Raw genomic sequence first — 13,561 nt, 5'->3', positions numbered from 1 at the left:
GCGAGAAGAATTTGGTTTCGTACTCTACTCCACTCGCTCTTTGCTCGGCTGGCACGTTTCCAGTTGGAGTGGCGGACTCGTCGCCTCCATCGTGGGATCGCCAAGAGCATCGCGAAACGCCGGAACGAGCGAAAATCCTGTCGTCACATGCGTTCTCCCCGCGGTCTCTCGATGAAAATCCTGAAATTGTAATTCAAATGAAGATGTGAATTCTGAATTGGGTTGGGAGCTTTTTCGGAGGGAGACGCTCACAGGAAACTCCTCCGCGTCCCAGGGAGCGGGGAGTCTGAGTGTTCTCTGATGGAGTTTTTCATGCGGCAGCTCACTCGTCTCGGACGGATACGCATGTAGAATATCCCAATAGATCCCCGGATACATGATTGGAATTGATACTATTCTCTAAATCTTCCGTCACAAAATATACAATAATTAGGCACATGATATTCAAAATCTTTGCTAAATTGGAAGCGCACTGTAAAGTTCTCTGACGGGATCGCCCCAACTCTCATGACTCTCGGCGTGGCACGCACCATCGTGTGCCGAATACTGACGACGCGAACTCGCGAATGAGCTCGCAGTGAAGCGAAGACGAGCTCAGAGAAAGTACACAAAGACTCATAAAAGGGGTGAGCCCGTCTCGAGGCTCGCCCCGGTGGTCAGCGGGAGCGCGTTTTCCTGCTGCTGGCCGGAGTGATGCTGGCGGTGCTATTTCCTTCCTGTAGACTATCCCTCGCCGCTGCTGCTGTTGTTCGAAATGTGACTCACATCCTCACACTCGGCGTTCGGACAGGCTAACCATCGAGGGAGGAGGACATCACCTGGGGCATTCCCAGCCGACCGAGTGACCGATGAAGCACACGGCCGGCCGAGCCAGCGAGCAAACTGGATCGTTGTTGGCCAGCTAACCGGTCAGCGGCTCGATGAGCTCTAATTGAATTGTCCATAGGAATCCCATTCTTGCTTTCCTTCCTTCCTTTCCTCCGAGGAAACGCGCAATGCCTATCAACTAGACCACTATCTTTCGCTCGCGAGATAACGAGTCGTCCACTGAACAAAGTTTGCTGCCACAATGTGGCGACCCTACGAGCCACCAATCTAGATACCTGTTTTGGGTATATCCGACCGCTAACGAGAGCCATGCCAAACTCATGACTTCGTCCGACACTCAAAGCGATACAGATCCGTCGATCTCGAACCCCCGCGGACCTTCCTTAAGCTGGAGCGACAGTCATGCATCTATCTAGAATCGGTTTAAGGATGATAACCAATACGATTCGCGTCTTTTCAGGTCTCGTTAAAACGGGCGTACACTGCGTTTCCGGCAAAAAGGTGGCGATAAAGATCATCAATCGTGAGAAGCTTTCGGAAAGTGTTTTACAAAAGGTAGAACGCGAAATCGCCATTATGAAGCTCATCGAACATCCTCACGTTCTCGGTCTCTACGACGTCTACGAGAATTCCAAGTATCTGTAAGTAACCACGAGAGCAGAACCGTATACACGTCGAAGTGCATGAAAGGGAGCGCGAATGAGCTCCAAGTCCGACACACGACTAACATAACTATTGGTCCGAATGCAACTGTCCAACCAAGTGGAGTATTCACTATGCGGAAAAACTCCTTCTCGCTCACTTATTCACGACGGCGACGGTAGACCAATGAGTGATCCCGATGGTTCGAGAGTCCTGCGTATCGGATGTAATTCGTACCATGGAATCGTTCACGAATTCTTCTTTTGAATTTCCGCTCCCAACCGAATCACAGTGAACCAACCCGTTCCCGGGGACGTTGGAACAGCTTCCCTCTTACCTCGAAAAAAAGGGCGTGGAGTGAAGGATCACGCTCACGAACCTTAAGGACTGATTCGTGTTGACTTTTTCGCTACCTGAAGCGGGTTAAGCGGGAGAATGGCTCCTAGGTCTGCGATCGGAATAAAGCAGAGCGATCGCCGATGATAGAGATTAGCGGCTGAAGTAGCTCAAGAGGAGTGGGAAGTTCTCGATCCTCAAAGAGAGTCTTTCAAGTTTTTCGCCGTGTCGCCCGAAGAGACGGCTGGAGAAGAAGAAGCATGCGAGGGGAAGTAAGAGGATTATGCATTAGTTCGTGCATATTACCTCAACGTCGGACAACGAGATTGAAGAAGGGCTCGACCGTCCTTATCCGGAGACGAAAAGTCGCGGATCAAAACCTTCGGAGCATCCATTCGCCATCGGACGCCCCGCTTACACCTCCTCCATTCTACTGAAATACCGCTCTCTGTCTTTTTTCCTTCTTACGAGGATGGCTGCTCGCCCGTGTCGTTGTTAATGCATCAGATTTTGGGTCGGCGAGGAAGTTCCGCGTTTGGGAAGATTAGCTGATTTGAATTGTCAGCAGCCGTGCCGGAGCGAGGCAGGACAAGGGCTGCTTCAGAGAATTCGCCGCTGGGAGTCATCTGGGTCCTCCCTGTCGAGAGTCAATGAAGCACCTGCTCCAAATAGTAGCATGAGCTTTGCCCCAAGAAGATCGACTTCTTCGATTCGAAGTAGTGTAGAACATGGGAGGAACAGTCGAATCAAGTCAATTTCCTTATGTTTCCCTTTTCTTATTCCAGATACCTTATCTTGGAACATGTTTCTGGGGGAGAGCTTTTCGACTACTTGGTGAAAAAGGGCCGCCTCACGCCGAAGGAAGCCAGGCGCTTCTTTCGGCAGATCATCTCCGCTTTGGATTTCTGCCATTCGCATTCTATTTGGTGAGTTTTTCAAGGTTTGCACTTTGGGAAGATAGCATCGTTCGTTGCCGACCACAGACCGCTGACTCCGTCTTGTTCCCCAAGCCATCGAGACTTGAAACCCGAAAACCTATTGCTGGACGAGAAGAACAATATCAAAATTGCCGATTTCGGTATGGCATCGTTGCAAATGGATGGTTCCATGCTGGAAACGTCCTGCGGTTCGCCTCACTACGCATGTCCTGAAGTTATCAGGGTAAGTCGCTCTCTCCTCAGGAAATTCTTCCGTTGTTGAGGAGCTCCGGGGCCCGCCATGAGCTATGGAGAAGCGGAAGGTATCGACGTTCACATGCGTCCGAGTTCCCTAGTCGGAGGAACCCTTCCAAGAATTTCTAACGCAGTGCGCTTACTAATACAATCTGACAAGAATGTGATAGTAATGTCTCCCCAGGGCTACGAGAGATGCTTTCGTAGACGAGGGGTTCCCTCCGAACGGGAGGGAGGCGGGAGCTCTCACGAGAGGAGCATGGAAGGGCGTTCGAGTTGGAATATTCATGACTTGTTAGGAATGCAACTTCAAAATTGAAACTCCCTCCCAGTCTAATGTAATCCTCCTTTCCTAATGGGGTCGACTGTTCAGTCTCTTGTTGAATCGTGTGAAAACGGGTTCCACCGAAAGCCGACACATCTTTCTCTCACCCATCTCCGTGCTTAGCCCACGGGCCTAATTGACTAGCGCGCGTTCATCAGGGTATTGGTATAAGCGCCACGCGACCCTAGCTCCCAGAATAGATGGCCGAGATGCGGGATTCAATCACGCGGGACACCGTTGTGATATCGATACAATCGATGTCCCTGAGATCACCATATGATGTCTCCTGTTACCGTCCTGTTATGTCCTCGCGGATTCAGGTGAAAACCTTTTTCTAATCAATGCCCCCTCCATTCTAGGGGGATAAATACGACGGTCGGAAAGCCGATGTTTGGAGTTGCGGAGTTATCCTCTACGCCCTGCTGGTGGTGAGTGAAGGCGAAACAATTATAAAAGCGCTCATATTACTCCTCGTAGGCATCTCAGCTGTTTCCCGACTTACTAGCTCTCCCCACCAGGGTGCTTGCCCCTCGTTCTCCTCCTCTCCCTCACTCTCTTGCCCATCCTCTGACTGCCACATCCTGCGGCTGCTTTTCTCTGAGGGAAATACCGTCAGACAGACAGACAGACGGGGAAAGGAGCTCGCCGAACAGAATCTCCCTATTCAGCTAATTACACGCTCCTGCCGCTATCAGGCATCAGGGCTCTCATCAAGCACCCCATCAAGCGAACTCTTGCTCGTCCGTTTTCCCACTCGGCCGCGTGCCTGCCTGACGGCGGAGCGCCTCTCGTGCTATTTGCTCCCCGGCTGGTCACTAGCATCGAACCGAAAAAGATCTACCTCCCGATGCTCGCGGTGTTACGATTCGAGTCTATGCGAGTGCTCGACAGACACCGTGTGCTCGATCCCATTGATTGCCGCTATCAGCCACGACTTGAACATCATTAGCGAATTGATAGAATTGAGTTTGTTTACACTGCTCTTGTCCCCGTTCACAGGGTGCCCTGCCGTTCGACGATGACAACCTTCGTCAGCTGCTCGAGAAGGTAAAGCGGGGTGTTTTTCACATCCCGCACTTCGTGTCGCCCGACTGCCAGGATCTGCTCCGTTCTATGATTCACGTGAGCCCTGAGAAGCGATTCTCACTCGCTCAAATCATGCGACACCCGTGGGTCACAGCGTAAGTCTCGTGGACAACGGACGGAACTAATTTCCTCCCCTCGATATCGATTCTGATCAACTTACGTTGAATATGCCTGCCGGGAGACGACTGTCCGTCGGAGACCCTTCTCAAATTCGAGCGAGCTCCAGCTAAGCCCCGTTCGTTCCTCCGCAGAGGCAGCAAGGTGGAGTTGGAGAACGAGCTGCCAATGAAAGAAATGGTGCAAACGCATATTGTGCCTTCATCCGAGGATCTCGACCCCGACGTCCTCGGATGTATGTCCTCCTTAGGCTGCTTCAAAGACCGTAATAAACTCGTCAACGAGTTGCTCTCCCCGTGGTGAGTGGATAAATAGGATTCAGTCACTCTGCGATTCCAGCACAGAGAATACCGCACCGACCTTCAACGATGTTCCCCCATCCTGCGAGATGCGACCATACCTGTCGAAGGGAGGGGAGATATGGATAAATGCTCGGCAAACCCGGATTATCCGAATGCCCCGGAATCGGGGAACATCGTCGTCGAGCGTCGTCGCCGGGTAATACTATTGAGTTCCTCTTGGGTCGTGCGCGAGGGCTATGGGCTTCGACAACCTTCCTCGCTGAGGTTCAGAAACGTCATTGTCAAATACAGTCGCCGTCGAAATCGTTGTCGGTCACAATGGCTGGTGTCGCAGTTGCACTGATTCGTTCACAAATGGATTTCCCCTCGTTTACAAGCTGCATCGACCGAAGGGGTCTTATCCGATAATCCTCGGGACACAATCAGCACATTGGACATATGTGTGTGTGTGTGTCTGTGCAGCATGTTTACTGAGTCCCTGGTGTCGAATGCGACAACAAGTAATGCTTGCAAGCTCTTTATAACTCTCGTGCTTCGCATCGGAGCTCGTTCATTCTCGTATTCTTGGTCGATCGGAGACTCCCTCCGATCCCTGTCGTCGTCCTCTCGCTCTGCGTCCCGCAACTTCTTGCAGCAGATGTTGGTGTGCAGTTGGTCCGACGAAATCCAATTGTACCTAGCCCCTTTTCGGGCCTGTTGTTCAGTTCATAGTGGGGTAACATAGAAGCGTAATAAGAGAAGGTGTTATTTGGAGGGTAACACCGTATACCGACGCTTAGTTATCGTCGAACGCTATCTTGAGCGGTCGACAGACTCTCGCGCTCTCTCCTTCTGCCCCTTAAGGATAGTAGCCGTCAGTTCGCGCCGGTGGGTGGTGGTGGTAGTCGGTGGTGGGTGGGTGTGTCAAGAGGGCACAACAGGCCAGCGTTTTATTTGCGGACCGAGTAAATAGCCAGACCGACATTAATAAACGCGTTTCCCTTGCAGTCACAACAACGAAAAAGTTATATATTTTCTGCTACTAGATCGGAAAAACCGACGGCCGGCGTACGAAGACGAAACAGAAGTTATTATACGGAATCGATCTGAATCAGGTGAGGATCGTGTTTTCATTTCCGAGCCTCAGCCGACCGTGTGTTCCCAACGAGGATCGGGGGACGACGCGTTCCTGCGGGAGCTCCCTCCCCAGAGATGAGCCCGCCACCGATATTTGCCAATGATTCCTGTGTAAACATTGTGGAGTGCTTGACGGCGGCATCATCTGAGAGCCATCCCTCTTGTTCTTTTTTGCAGCAGATCCCCCTCGGAAACGCGTCGACCAGGCGCCCGCATACTCGCGAATAAACGGCTGTTACGAGAACATGCTGCTCAGTGAAGGGTCTCCTGTCACAGGCAGAAGATATTTCCCAGCCGCCATGTAAGACTCCATCGACCGAAGATCGCATAAGCGACCATCGTTACGGACATCTATCCCGCCCTCATCCAATTACAAGTTATTGCCTGATCGACAGGCGCCCCTCCCGCTTATCAGGCCCCATAGATAACTGGTCGTCCATGTGTTTTACCTATCCGTCCGTCTGATTGTCCATCTCTGTGCCTGTCTCTTCCCCCATAAGCTTTCAGCGATGCGGAAGGGAACGATATTGGGGCTGACCTGGTGATCTGGCGTTTCAGGGGATCACGGCGAAGCTCAACGACGTCGCTGACGGGGATGTCACCTCAGCTCTCACCTTCGAACCGATGCAATTCTCCGCGAATTCTCCACGATCAACAGAACAATGGACATGCTCATTCGCCTCTACTGGGCCATGCGTCTCTGGGTCATCCGCACGAGCTCAACAAGGGCGCAACGCCACCCGGTTCACCCGGTACACCGTACTGGCGGAACCGAATCCATAACACAATCAAAAACTCGTTCCTTATGGGATCCCCTAGGTGAGCTCGAGCGAGAGCATTCCGCGATTTCTTCGATCAACGATCCCAATATACTCATTCGTTCCGAAAAACGTGGTGGACGCTCTTCGAACTTCATTCCCGTCTCTAGGTTCCATCGGAGAAGTAAAATAGCACAACCACCCTCTGGAGGTTTGACGCCAGAATCCTCTCCCGAACTCTCGAAGAGGTCGTGGTTTGGTGGCTTCCTGACCCCAATGACTGCAGGCTCCCCGCTTATGGGAGAGCGGAAGAGGAGCGCCACTTCAGCGGAGGACAGTCGGACCACAATCGTTATCCAGAACCGTCAGCTCAGCTCGCTCAAAGGTGAGCGATAGTTTTGACCGATGATTCCCCCACGCTGGACACTGCTTTGTGATCTTGAGCAAGGAATAATAATTCCAATAATTATTTTCCACGGGACGATTATTCCTCCGAAAGGGCATGTTTTCCGAATTCGCCGACTGCTCTTCCTTTCTAGCCGACCTGATTCACGCGTTCCTTTCGGTGTCGGACCTCTCGCACAGCGTTGTGTCGCCGACTTCGTTCCGCGTGGAGTACAAACGCGGCCACTCCTCCTCCCGTTCGAGTCCTGCCTCGCACTTCCAGAGGAACGTTCGCTTCAACGTTGATCTCCTGCCGCAAGAGACGGAATCCGTCGTCGGAGGCCACTCGACAGACGTGGAGCCGACGAGTTTCGTCATCACTTTCACCCTCGTCTCCGGATCTGTGCGGCGTTTCAAGAGAATCACGGAGCACATTCAAGGCCTCATAACCGGAGGTCATCCCGTAACGTCTGGAGCGACGCCCATTCACCTTAACCGTGCCAGCAACAACTCATCTGATCTCAGCGACAGTTCATCGTATACAGAAGACATCGGTCAGTACCGTTCGACGCCTCCCCCCCCTCTTCCTGACCTGCAACCTCTGCAGAATCTAGGCAGGATGCTTTTTCTTAAGGGGAGTGGTTCCCATTGCAGGTCCGCCGTCATGCGATCCTCTAGGAGTATCTGTCCCTGTCGAGAGTTGTGTCTCGAAGTACACCCTCCCTGTGGGCAGTCCGTCGGGGGCTTCACCCCGACACCTGTCCCGCTGCAAGTCCGACCAGGAGCCCGTTGTACATATTCCGCCACTCAACACTCGTCGTTCGAGCTACAGTTCCCGCGATGACGTGTGACACAGCCAAAGGAACCACAGACTCTGCAGTGGGCCAGTCAGAGATTCCCCCGCGGAATCAGAGAGAAGCCAATGTGAAGCCAAGGTCAACGAAACGAGACAGCGCGAACTGTGAGGACCGCCTGACAGTGCCTGTGGTTTCTGGGAGATCCCCCCCCCATTCCCCCTATGCTCAGAAAGTATCGATCGGCCGAGCAAGCCACTGATTGATTTGATGCCTAGGAGAAATGTAATTCTCGGACACGAGGAGGCAAACCGAAAGGAGCAACAAGAAGGAAGCAGCCAGTGAAAGTCGGTGAATCTTATCTCACGGAAACTCACAAATGGACAAGTCGTAGATTACGCGATCGAGACTCGTATGCTCAGAAGCAAGACGACACTAACCGTTGTACATATTAGGGGAACGGAAGGATGAAACTAAGTTTCCAGCTCCTCTCTCCGCACTAGAGGATTTCGTGGCCTTAATGGCTGATTCTGTTCATAAAAAGTATATAACAGACATATCCACTAGAAGCAGAGCGAAGAGAAGACGATTACGAATTGGGATTCTCACACGGAAATGCAGCGACAAGAGAGCACACGGCTTCTATTCAACATCCCCACGTACCCTCCATGCGCAAGAAAATGCAGGAGTCATAAAATGCGACTCGCAGCTAAGGAAAAGTCTTACCAAGAATCCGGTCGTAGATCTCGAAGGGAATAGGTCTCGTTCATACGTCTAGAGATTGATTGGTTGAGAAGAAAAACGGTCGGCAACCGCCACAGAAGCGAGAGTGACCTTCGGCCGGGAAATAAATTACCTAGTCTCTCCAAGGATCAGAGCCGCCCTCGGCTGATGGGTGAGATTTTCCACTTCGGACTGATGACAGAAGTTTCGGCTCTCATCCTGAGTACCGTGTCTGGGGACACATTGTAGAGTGGGCGTGTTCGACGACGCGCAAAGAGAATCCGGGAGTTTGGAGCCTCAGCTTCATCCATCCAGCCAGCCAGCCGGCCTCATTCGGGACATACGAGGAATCACGGAGGATACTCCTGCGGCTGAGCGTCCGCGGCGTCGCCGAATGCACATCTGACATTGATGACCTACTCCGTGTGAAGTTCTCTTGCTCGTAGGTTCGCTGATACGAAAATTACGCGAGCAATCGATTGGCCCCGGGCGGCTCTCGTGAGGAAAAATATCTGAGGACGGGACGACTCCGCAATGAAGAGAGTGTTTTCAAAGTCCAAGCAAATCTCAAGCCCCCATCATGGAGGTGAACTCTATTCCACAGCGAAGCGAGTGCTGGGGGCCCTCTGCGGGAAACAGAGGGACCTGGATCGCAGGGGCTGGATCTGATTTTGTTGAGGCCGAGAACGTGGGGAAGGTACATCAGGACGGGCTCGGTCACATTGTGTAATTCTATGCACCAAGACAAGCCCTGAAAATGATGAGTGGAACCCATCCAATGATAACTGAACGCAATCAGCTCTACGTGACCACAGAAAATGACAGAGTTCAATCAACTCGAGAACCAGGCTACACACCTTCAAAATTGACATGGAAATAAACTCACACATTCGGTTGAGATCGTCGATCGCTTAAATAGTCCAAAGACGATTTTGATGTCCTCTCGCCCCATACGGACGGCGGCTGGAAAGTTTTGGTATCGTTCTGCTCTGGAAACTTGTAAATAACACAACTTATTAAACGACGGACGTACAGGCGAGATTTAGTGGAGAAGCAGCAAATCTGCACACGATACCTCCGGAGACTGACGGCAGACGGGGTAATTTTTCTTTCGGAACTGATTCGAGCATCCTGCAAACCCCACCGAATCGTAAAATTCTTCAAAAATTTCGGGACGAGTGTCTGGAGCTCGAGAATCCGAGCCCTTGGTATCGTCTCTCACTACCGTGATGATCAGCCAATGTAACGAACGAGGGCATCCATTGTATGCAAGGAGGGAATGGGAAGTCCACGAGAGGCGGAGCCGGGAAATCGTTCCAGAGATAAGATTCGACTTGATGAAAATCAAACCCCTGTTATAGGGGAAATCCTAATTTTGAAGCATGATAGATCAGCATTCTGAGCGTGAAATTTCGGAATCCATGGATAATTCAGCTTGTAGGGAGAAAACCTTTGGGATCGAACAGTAAGTCAATGCAATGAGTCTTTACGCGGCGGTAAGTCCATGGAATCCTTTTCGATGGTGACGTGGAACGCCAGGGCTTGGACGCGCGTACCTATGACGATGGAATAACGTCGGCTCCCTCAAAACAGACCGACCTATTATGTTCTCGATAAACATTGATTCCGAGGATGAGCCGTAGAAACCAATTGTGATTCAGGAGCAAAGGAAGATGGTGATCGAGAATTGAGGGAAATCAAAGCAAATCGAAGTCCACGTAATGGAGAGGCCTATGGAGATTACATCAACAAACTGCAGAGAGACGAATAAAGCCGCTAATCGCTCGATTATGTTCTCATTCCTGCTTTTAGTATACTCCATATAAAATCACTGCCCAGGGCTTCTTGTAGAACTTTATTTCTTTCCATAAGCTCGTCCGATGACCCAGAGACATCTCTTCGGGCATGAATCCCTCGAACGAGTTCAGGCTAGGGGACGCTTTCTCGCTGGACCTGCGTCTGACACGAAGGTGGATTAATCCTATATCCACATTCGGTCCTTTATACATGGGATTTGACTAATAACAAAACATTCCCAGCGCCTCCCATAATGACGCCCTCTACCTCCCCTCATCATGAGTCGTGAGATCCGGATCATAAAGTAAATCCCTCTTTCCGAGAACAAGAGAGAGTTTTGTCGAATCATGAGAGGCTTCGCTAGAGTGAGGCGAGAAGGTTGTCGTATGAAGACTGATTCACTCCAGTTCTCTCTCGCCCGCGATTCTCCTCGGTGCACTTTCTTTTCCAGGATTGAGCAGATTTCCGGAGGAATCGAATTTATCTAGCAGCTGGCTCGACGAGCACTAATCGGGAAAACACAACGATCGATCCAACGAAATCCTCATGAGCTACTGTCAGCCAAGAGAAATCTCTAAAAGCGCATCGCTTTTCCAGTCTATTAGGAGAAAAATATTCAATTCCCGTAATTCCCCCTAACGAAGTCAGCATCTCATCGGGACCCCCCAGAGAGACTTGATGTCCGCGCCATAAGAGGGCTGTGGTCTTGCTATGCTTGACAGGTTCCGGAAGTGCGCCTCGTTCACTTTGAATTTGGGAAAGATTGCTCGGATCTCTTCGACATAGCGTTCTTCGGGGAATCCGTAACATGACAGATGTCTGTAAAGTAAGGCGACGTGAGGACATTGTGCCACTGAGAAGAACCTTGACGGGATGTGATCAACTCGGATCAGAGCCGCTGCCGCTGGAGCGGTTGCGAAGTCCTCCGCCTGATACGGAGAGCAGAAAGTGACACCGAATGAATTCGTCGACAGGCTTACTCGAATTTCGTCAACTTCTTCAACGGGAAGACGAACTCCGGCCAAAACAACTGGTGGCATCTCGACAGGTCAAGGTGGCGTAAATTGTGCAGCTTCTCAGATATTGTGATAACCGTTTTGGGCGACAGCGTCCGATTATCCGAGATGCAGAGCAACTCCAACTGTCGGAGAGAAGAGGAACGCTTGAGGATCGTGCCGTAGCGGATGATATCAGGGGAGATCGATTGAAAGAACAGACGATTGTGAATAAAATGAGCTTTCATGCTTGCAAAAATGACACGGGGTATGTCCAGGTAAGGATTTCCGGGCCGCAGCTGCTCCACTCACATCGGGAGAGCTGTCACATAACTTCGCGACGTGATTGTCCTGTAGATAATCAGTATATCCAGCTATATTCAGCTCCTTGAGAGTGACCGGTAGGGCGCCTACCAATTGCGCCAGACTTTCTTTCTCCATTGTTGACCAGGCTACATTGAAACTGTTGAGACGACGGCAGCCCTGGAGGCGATTGCGAAAGGAGTTAATCGATGCACAGCGAAAGCAGTCTGATCCTTCATGGTCCTGAACTCGAATGCATTGTACATATGCTCCCCGATATGCTCATGGCACAGATTCAACGTCCACTAACCTTCAGGATGTGATTCACGCCCTCCAAGGTCAATCCCGACACCATGCACAAATTCAGAGTGACTAAGTTCTTGTTTCGACCTATGGCTTCACACACCTCATCGCTCAAGGCTTGATTCTCTAACGATAGGCCTTTTAGCTGATCGCAAGCTTGGAGGAGGCCCGTCAAGAGGTAGTGGGAAACTACGGCATTTGTGAGATCAACAAATTGCAATTGTAGTCGAGGGAGTTGCACAGGCTTCGTCAGGTGGAAGCGGGACGAAGCACAAGCACTGCAGAGCATTTTCGTGCCCCGCATGACTTCGAGGAGTAAAGCCTTCTCTGCAAACTTCCCCCGGTTGTAACCAACACTGTGCCATAATTCGGAGTCGCATCTGAAATCATAGCGAGCTCAGAAATCCGAGGCCGAACACTCAGCTATAAGATAAACCGACGGTTTCTGCGACGAATATATAATAATACCGAGCTAGCGTTCGTCGTCTCTGGCTCTGCTCTTCTCCTTGGTACATATTGATGCCGGGTGAAAGAACTTACGCCACTCGTTTGAAGCGTCTGCTGACCAGCATACATGCTCTCAGATCTTTCCGGCTCAGGTACCCGAAAATCTTGAGCAAAACCTCGTCCGGCAAGATCTTGAAATTATTGTGCTTCGAAGTCGCACGGGGCTCATCGTGGGGAGAGCTGAACGTCAAGTTGAACTTGCGTTTGCGGGAGAGCAGCTGACGCGTCGGGGCCAATGCAGGACGTTTCTCCTGAGGGGGAAAGACTATTTAGAGCTCGATCTACGACCAGGGCTCGAGTCAGGGTCGGGCGGGGGTGGCGGACGTTGCGAATTGAACCACGGGAAGCGGCTGAGCGGTCTTGAGAGGTGCTGGTGTTGTTTCGAATGATAGAAACAACAGAAAACGGCGAAGAGTAAAACAGAGAGCTCTGCATGTTATTCGATGAGGCTCCGATCATGCGAGCATAATGAGATAATCCCGGTAGTTGACCACCTGGAAGATTCTCGATGCCCTCTGTCGGATGGGTCGCTGCCCGAGATGGCGCCACATTTTGCCGCCTAACTGACACCTTCGAGATCTCTCGGAGTATCGCTGCCGTTTTCGTGCGGTTTTCCATGCAAGGATACTGGATACGGGAATAGGCTCCATGAATTCCGTGCCGCCAGTCCGGTCTGAGCTAGGGAAGGGGCGCCGGGCTGCGAAGTTCCGACTTACCGCGGGTTCGGAAAAGAGGTCTGATATGGCGTATCGAAGGTTGTTCTCGGAGGTTAACATTGGCGGACAGTGAACCATGGAAACGCAGGTTGAAATGAAGCTTCTCGCAGCAACTCCTCGCAGATCCACCACGATCCGGAGTCAGAACTCCATCGAAGTTTTCCCGGAAAACTTGGAACTCCAGCGCTATCGAGTTCTTGTCGAAACCCTGATCCGGCAAGCCCTACGTTTGGTCAGTTAGACAAGTCCACAAACACGATTATGTCTCAATGTAAGCACAGAAGCTCCTCTTCCCTGGAGTGGGCACGAGAGCAAGGTATCTCCACAACCGTCTCGAAGTAAAACCTGCTTCACAAC

General features: G+C 51.3%; 2 protein-coding genes across 2 annotated transcripts in view; one reads left to right on the top strand and one right to left on the bottom strand.

The window, feature by feature from the left end:
- The window catches only part of LOC100904403 (serine/threonine kinase SAD-1), a 29,544-nt gene extending 21,627 nt beyond the window's left edge, over positions 1 to 7,917 (top strand). Inside the window, exons 2-13 of the mRNA XM_029110651.1 lie at positions 1,289 to 1,469; positions 2,592 to 2,732; positions 2,817 to 2,967; positions 3,663 to 3,731; positions 4,303 to 4,484; positions 4,641 to 4,805; positions 5,796 to 5,902; positions 6,102 to 6,225; positions 6,483 to 6,743; positions 6,853 to 7,067; positions 7,222 to 7,620; positions 7,721 to 7,917. Of these exons, the coding sequence (XP_028966484.1) occupies positions 1,405 to 1,469; positions 2,592 to 2,732; positions 2,817 to 2,967; positions 3,663 to 3,731; positions 4,303 to 4,484; positions 4,641 to 4,805; positions 5,796 to 5,902; positions 6,102 to 6,225; positions 6,483 to 6,743; positions 6,853 to 7,067; positions 7,222 to 7,620; positions 7,721 to 7,917 (2,076 nt within the window). The 5' untranslated portion in view covers positions 1,289 to 1,404. The remainder of the gene's footprint in view (positions 1 to 1,288; positions 1,470 to 2,591; positions 2,733 to 2,816; positions 2,968 to 3,662; positions 3,732 to 4,302; positions 4,485 to 4,640; positions 4,806 to 5,795; positions 5,903 to 6,101; positions 6,226 to 6,482; positions 6,744 to 6,852; positions 7,068 to 7,221; positions 7,621 to 7,720) is intronic.
- A 3,107-nt stretch (positions 7,918 to 11,024) lies between these two features.
- On the bottom strand, positions 11,025 to 13,561 carry Skp2 (S-phase kinase-associated protein 2). Its single transcript, XM_029110646.1, has 6 exons — positions 13,205 to 13,561; positions 12,522 to 12,739; positions 11,989 to 12,361; positions 11,688 to 11,858; positions 11,361 to 11,521; positions 11,025 to 11,199 (listed from the first exon to the last, which is right to left on the bottom strand). Exons 1-6 carry the CDS (start codon positions 13,280 to 13,282, stop codon positions 11,025 to 11,027), a joined length of 1,176 nt encoding a protein of 391 aa, XP_028966479.1. The 5' UTR covers positions 13,283 to 13,561.

The sequence above is a fragment of the Galendromus occidentalis genome, unplaced genomic scaffold (genome assembly GCF_000255335.2).
Source record: "Galendromus occidentalis unplaced genomic scaffold, Mocc_1.1 scf7180000076944, whole genome shotgun sequence".
NCBI lineage: Eukaryota > Metazoa > Arthropoda > Arachnida > Mesostigmata > Phytoseiidae > Galendromus > Galendromus occidentalis.
Note: the sequence above shows the minus strand (reverse complement) of the source record. Positions and strands in the feature narration are given on the sequence as shown.

Coding starts and splice junctions, on each gene's coding strand:
- Skp2 (XM_029110646.1), bottom strand. CDS start 13,282: ATGGTTCACTGTCCGCCAATGTTAACCTCCGAGAACAACCTTCGATAC. Junction 12,362..12,521: donor AGACGCTTCAAACGAGTGGC/GTAAGTTCTTTC, acceptor CTATGATTTCAG/ATGCGACTCCGAATTATGGC. Junction 11,522..11,687: donor TATGTGACAGCTCTCCCGAT/GTGAGTGGAGCA, acceptor TCTCTCCGACAG/TTGGAGTTGCTCTGCATCTC.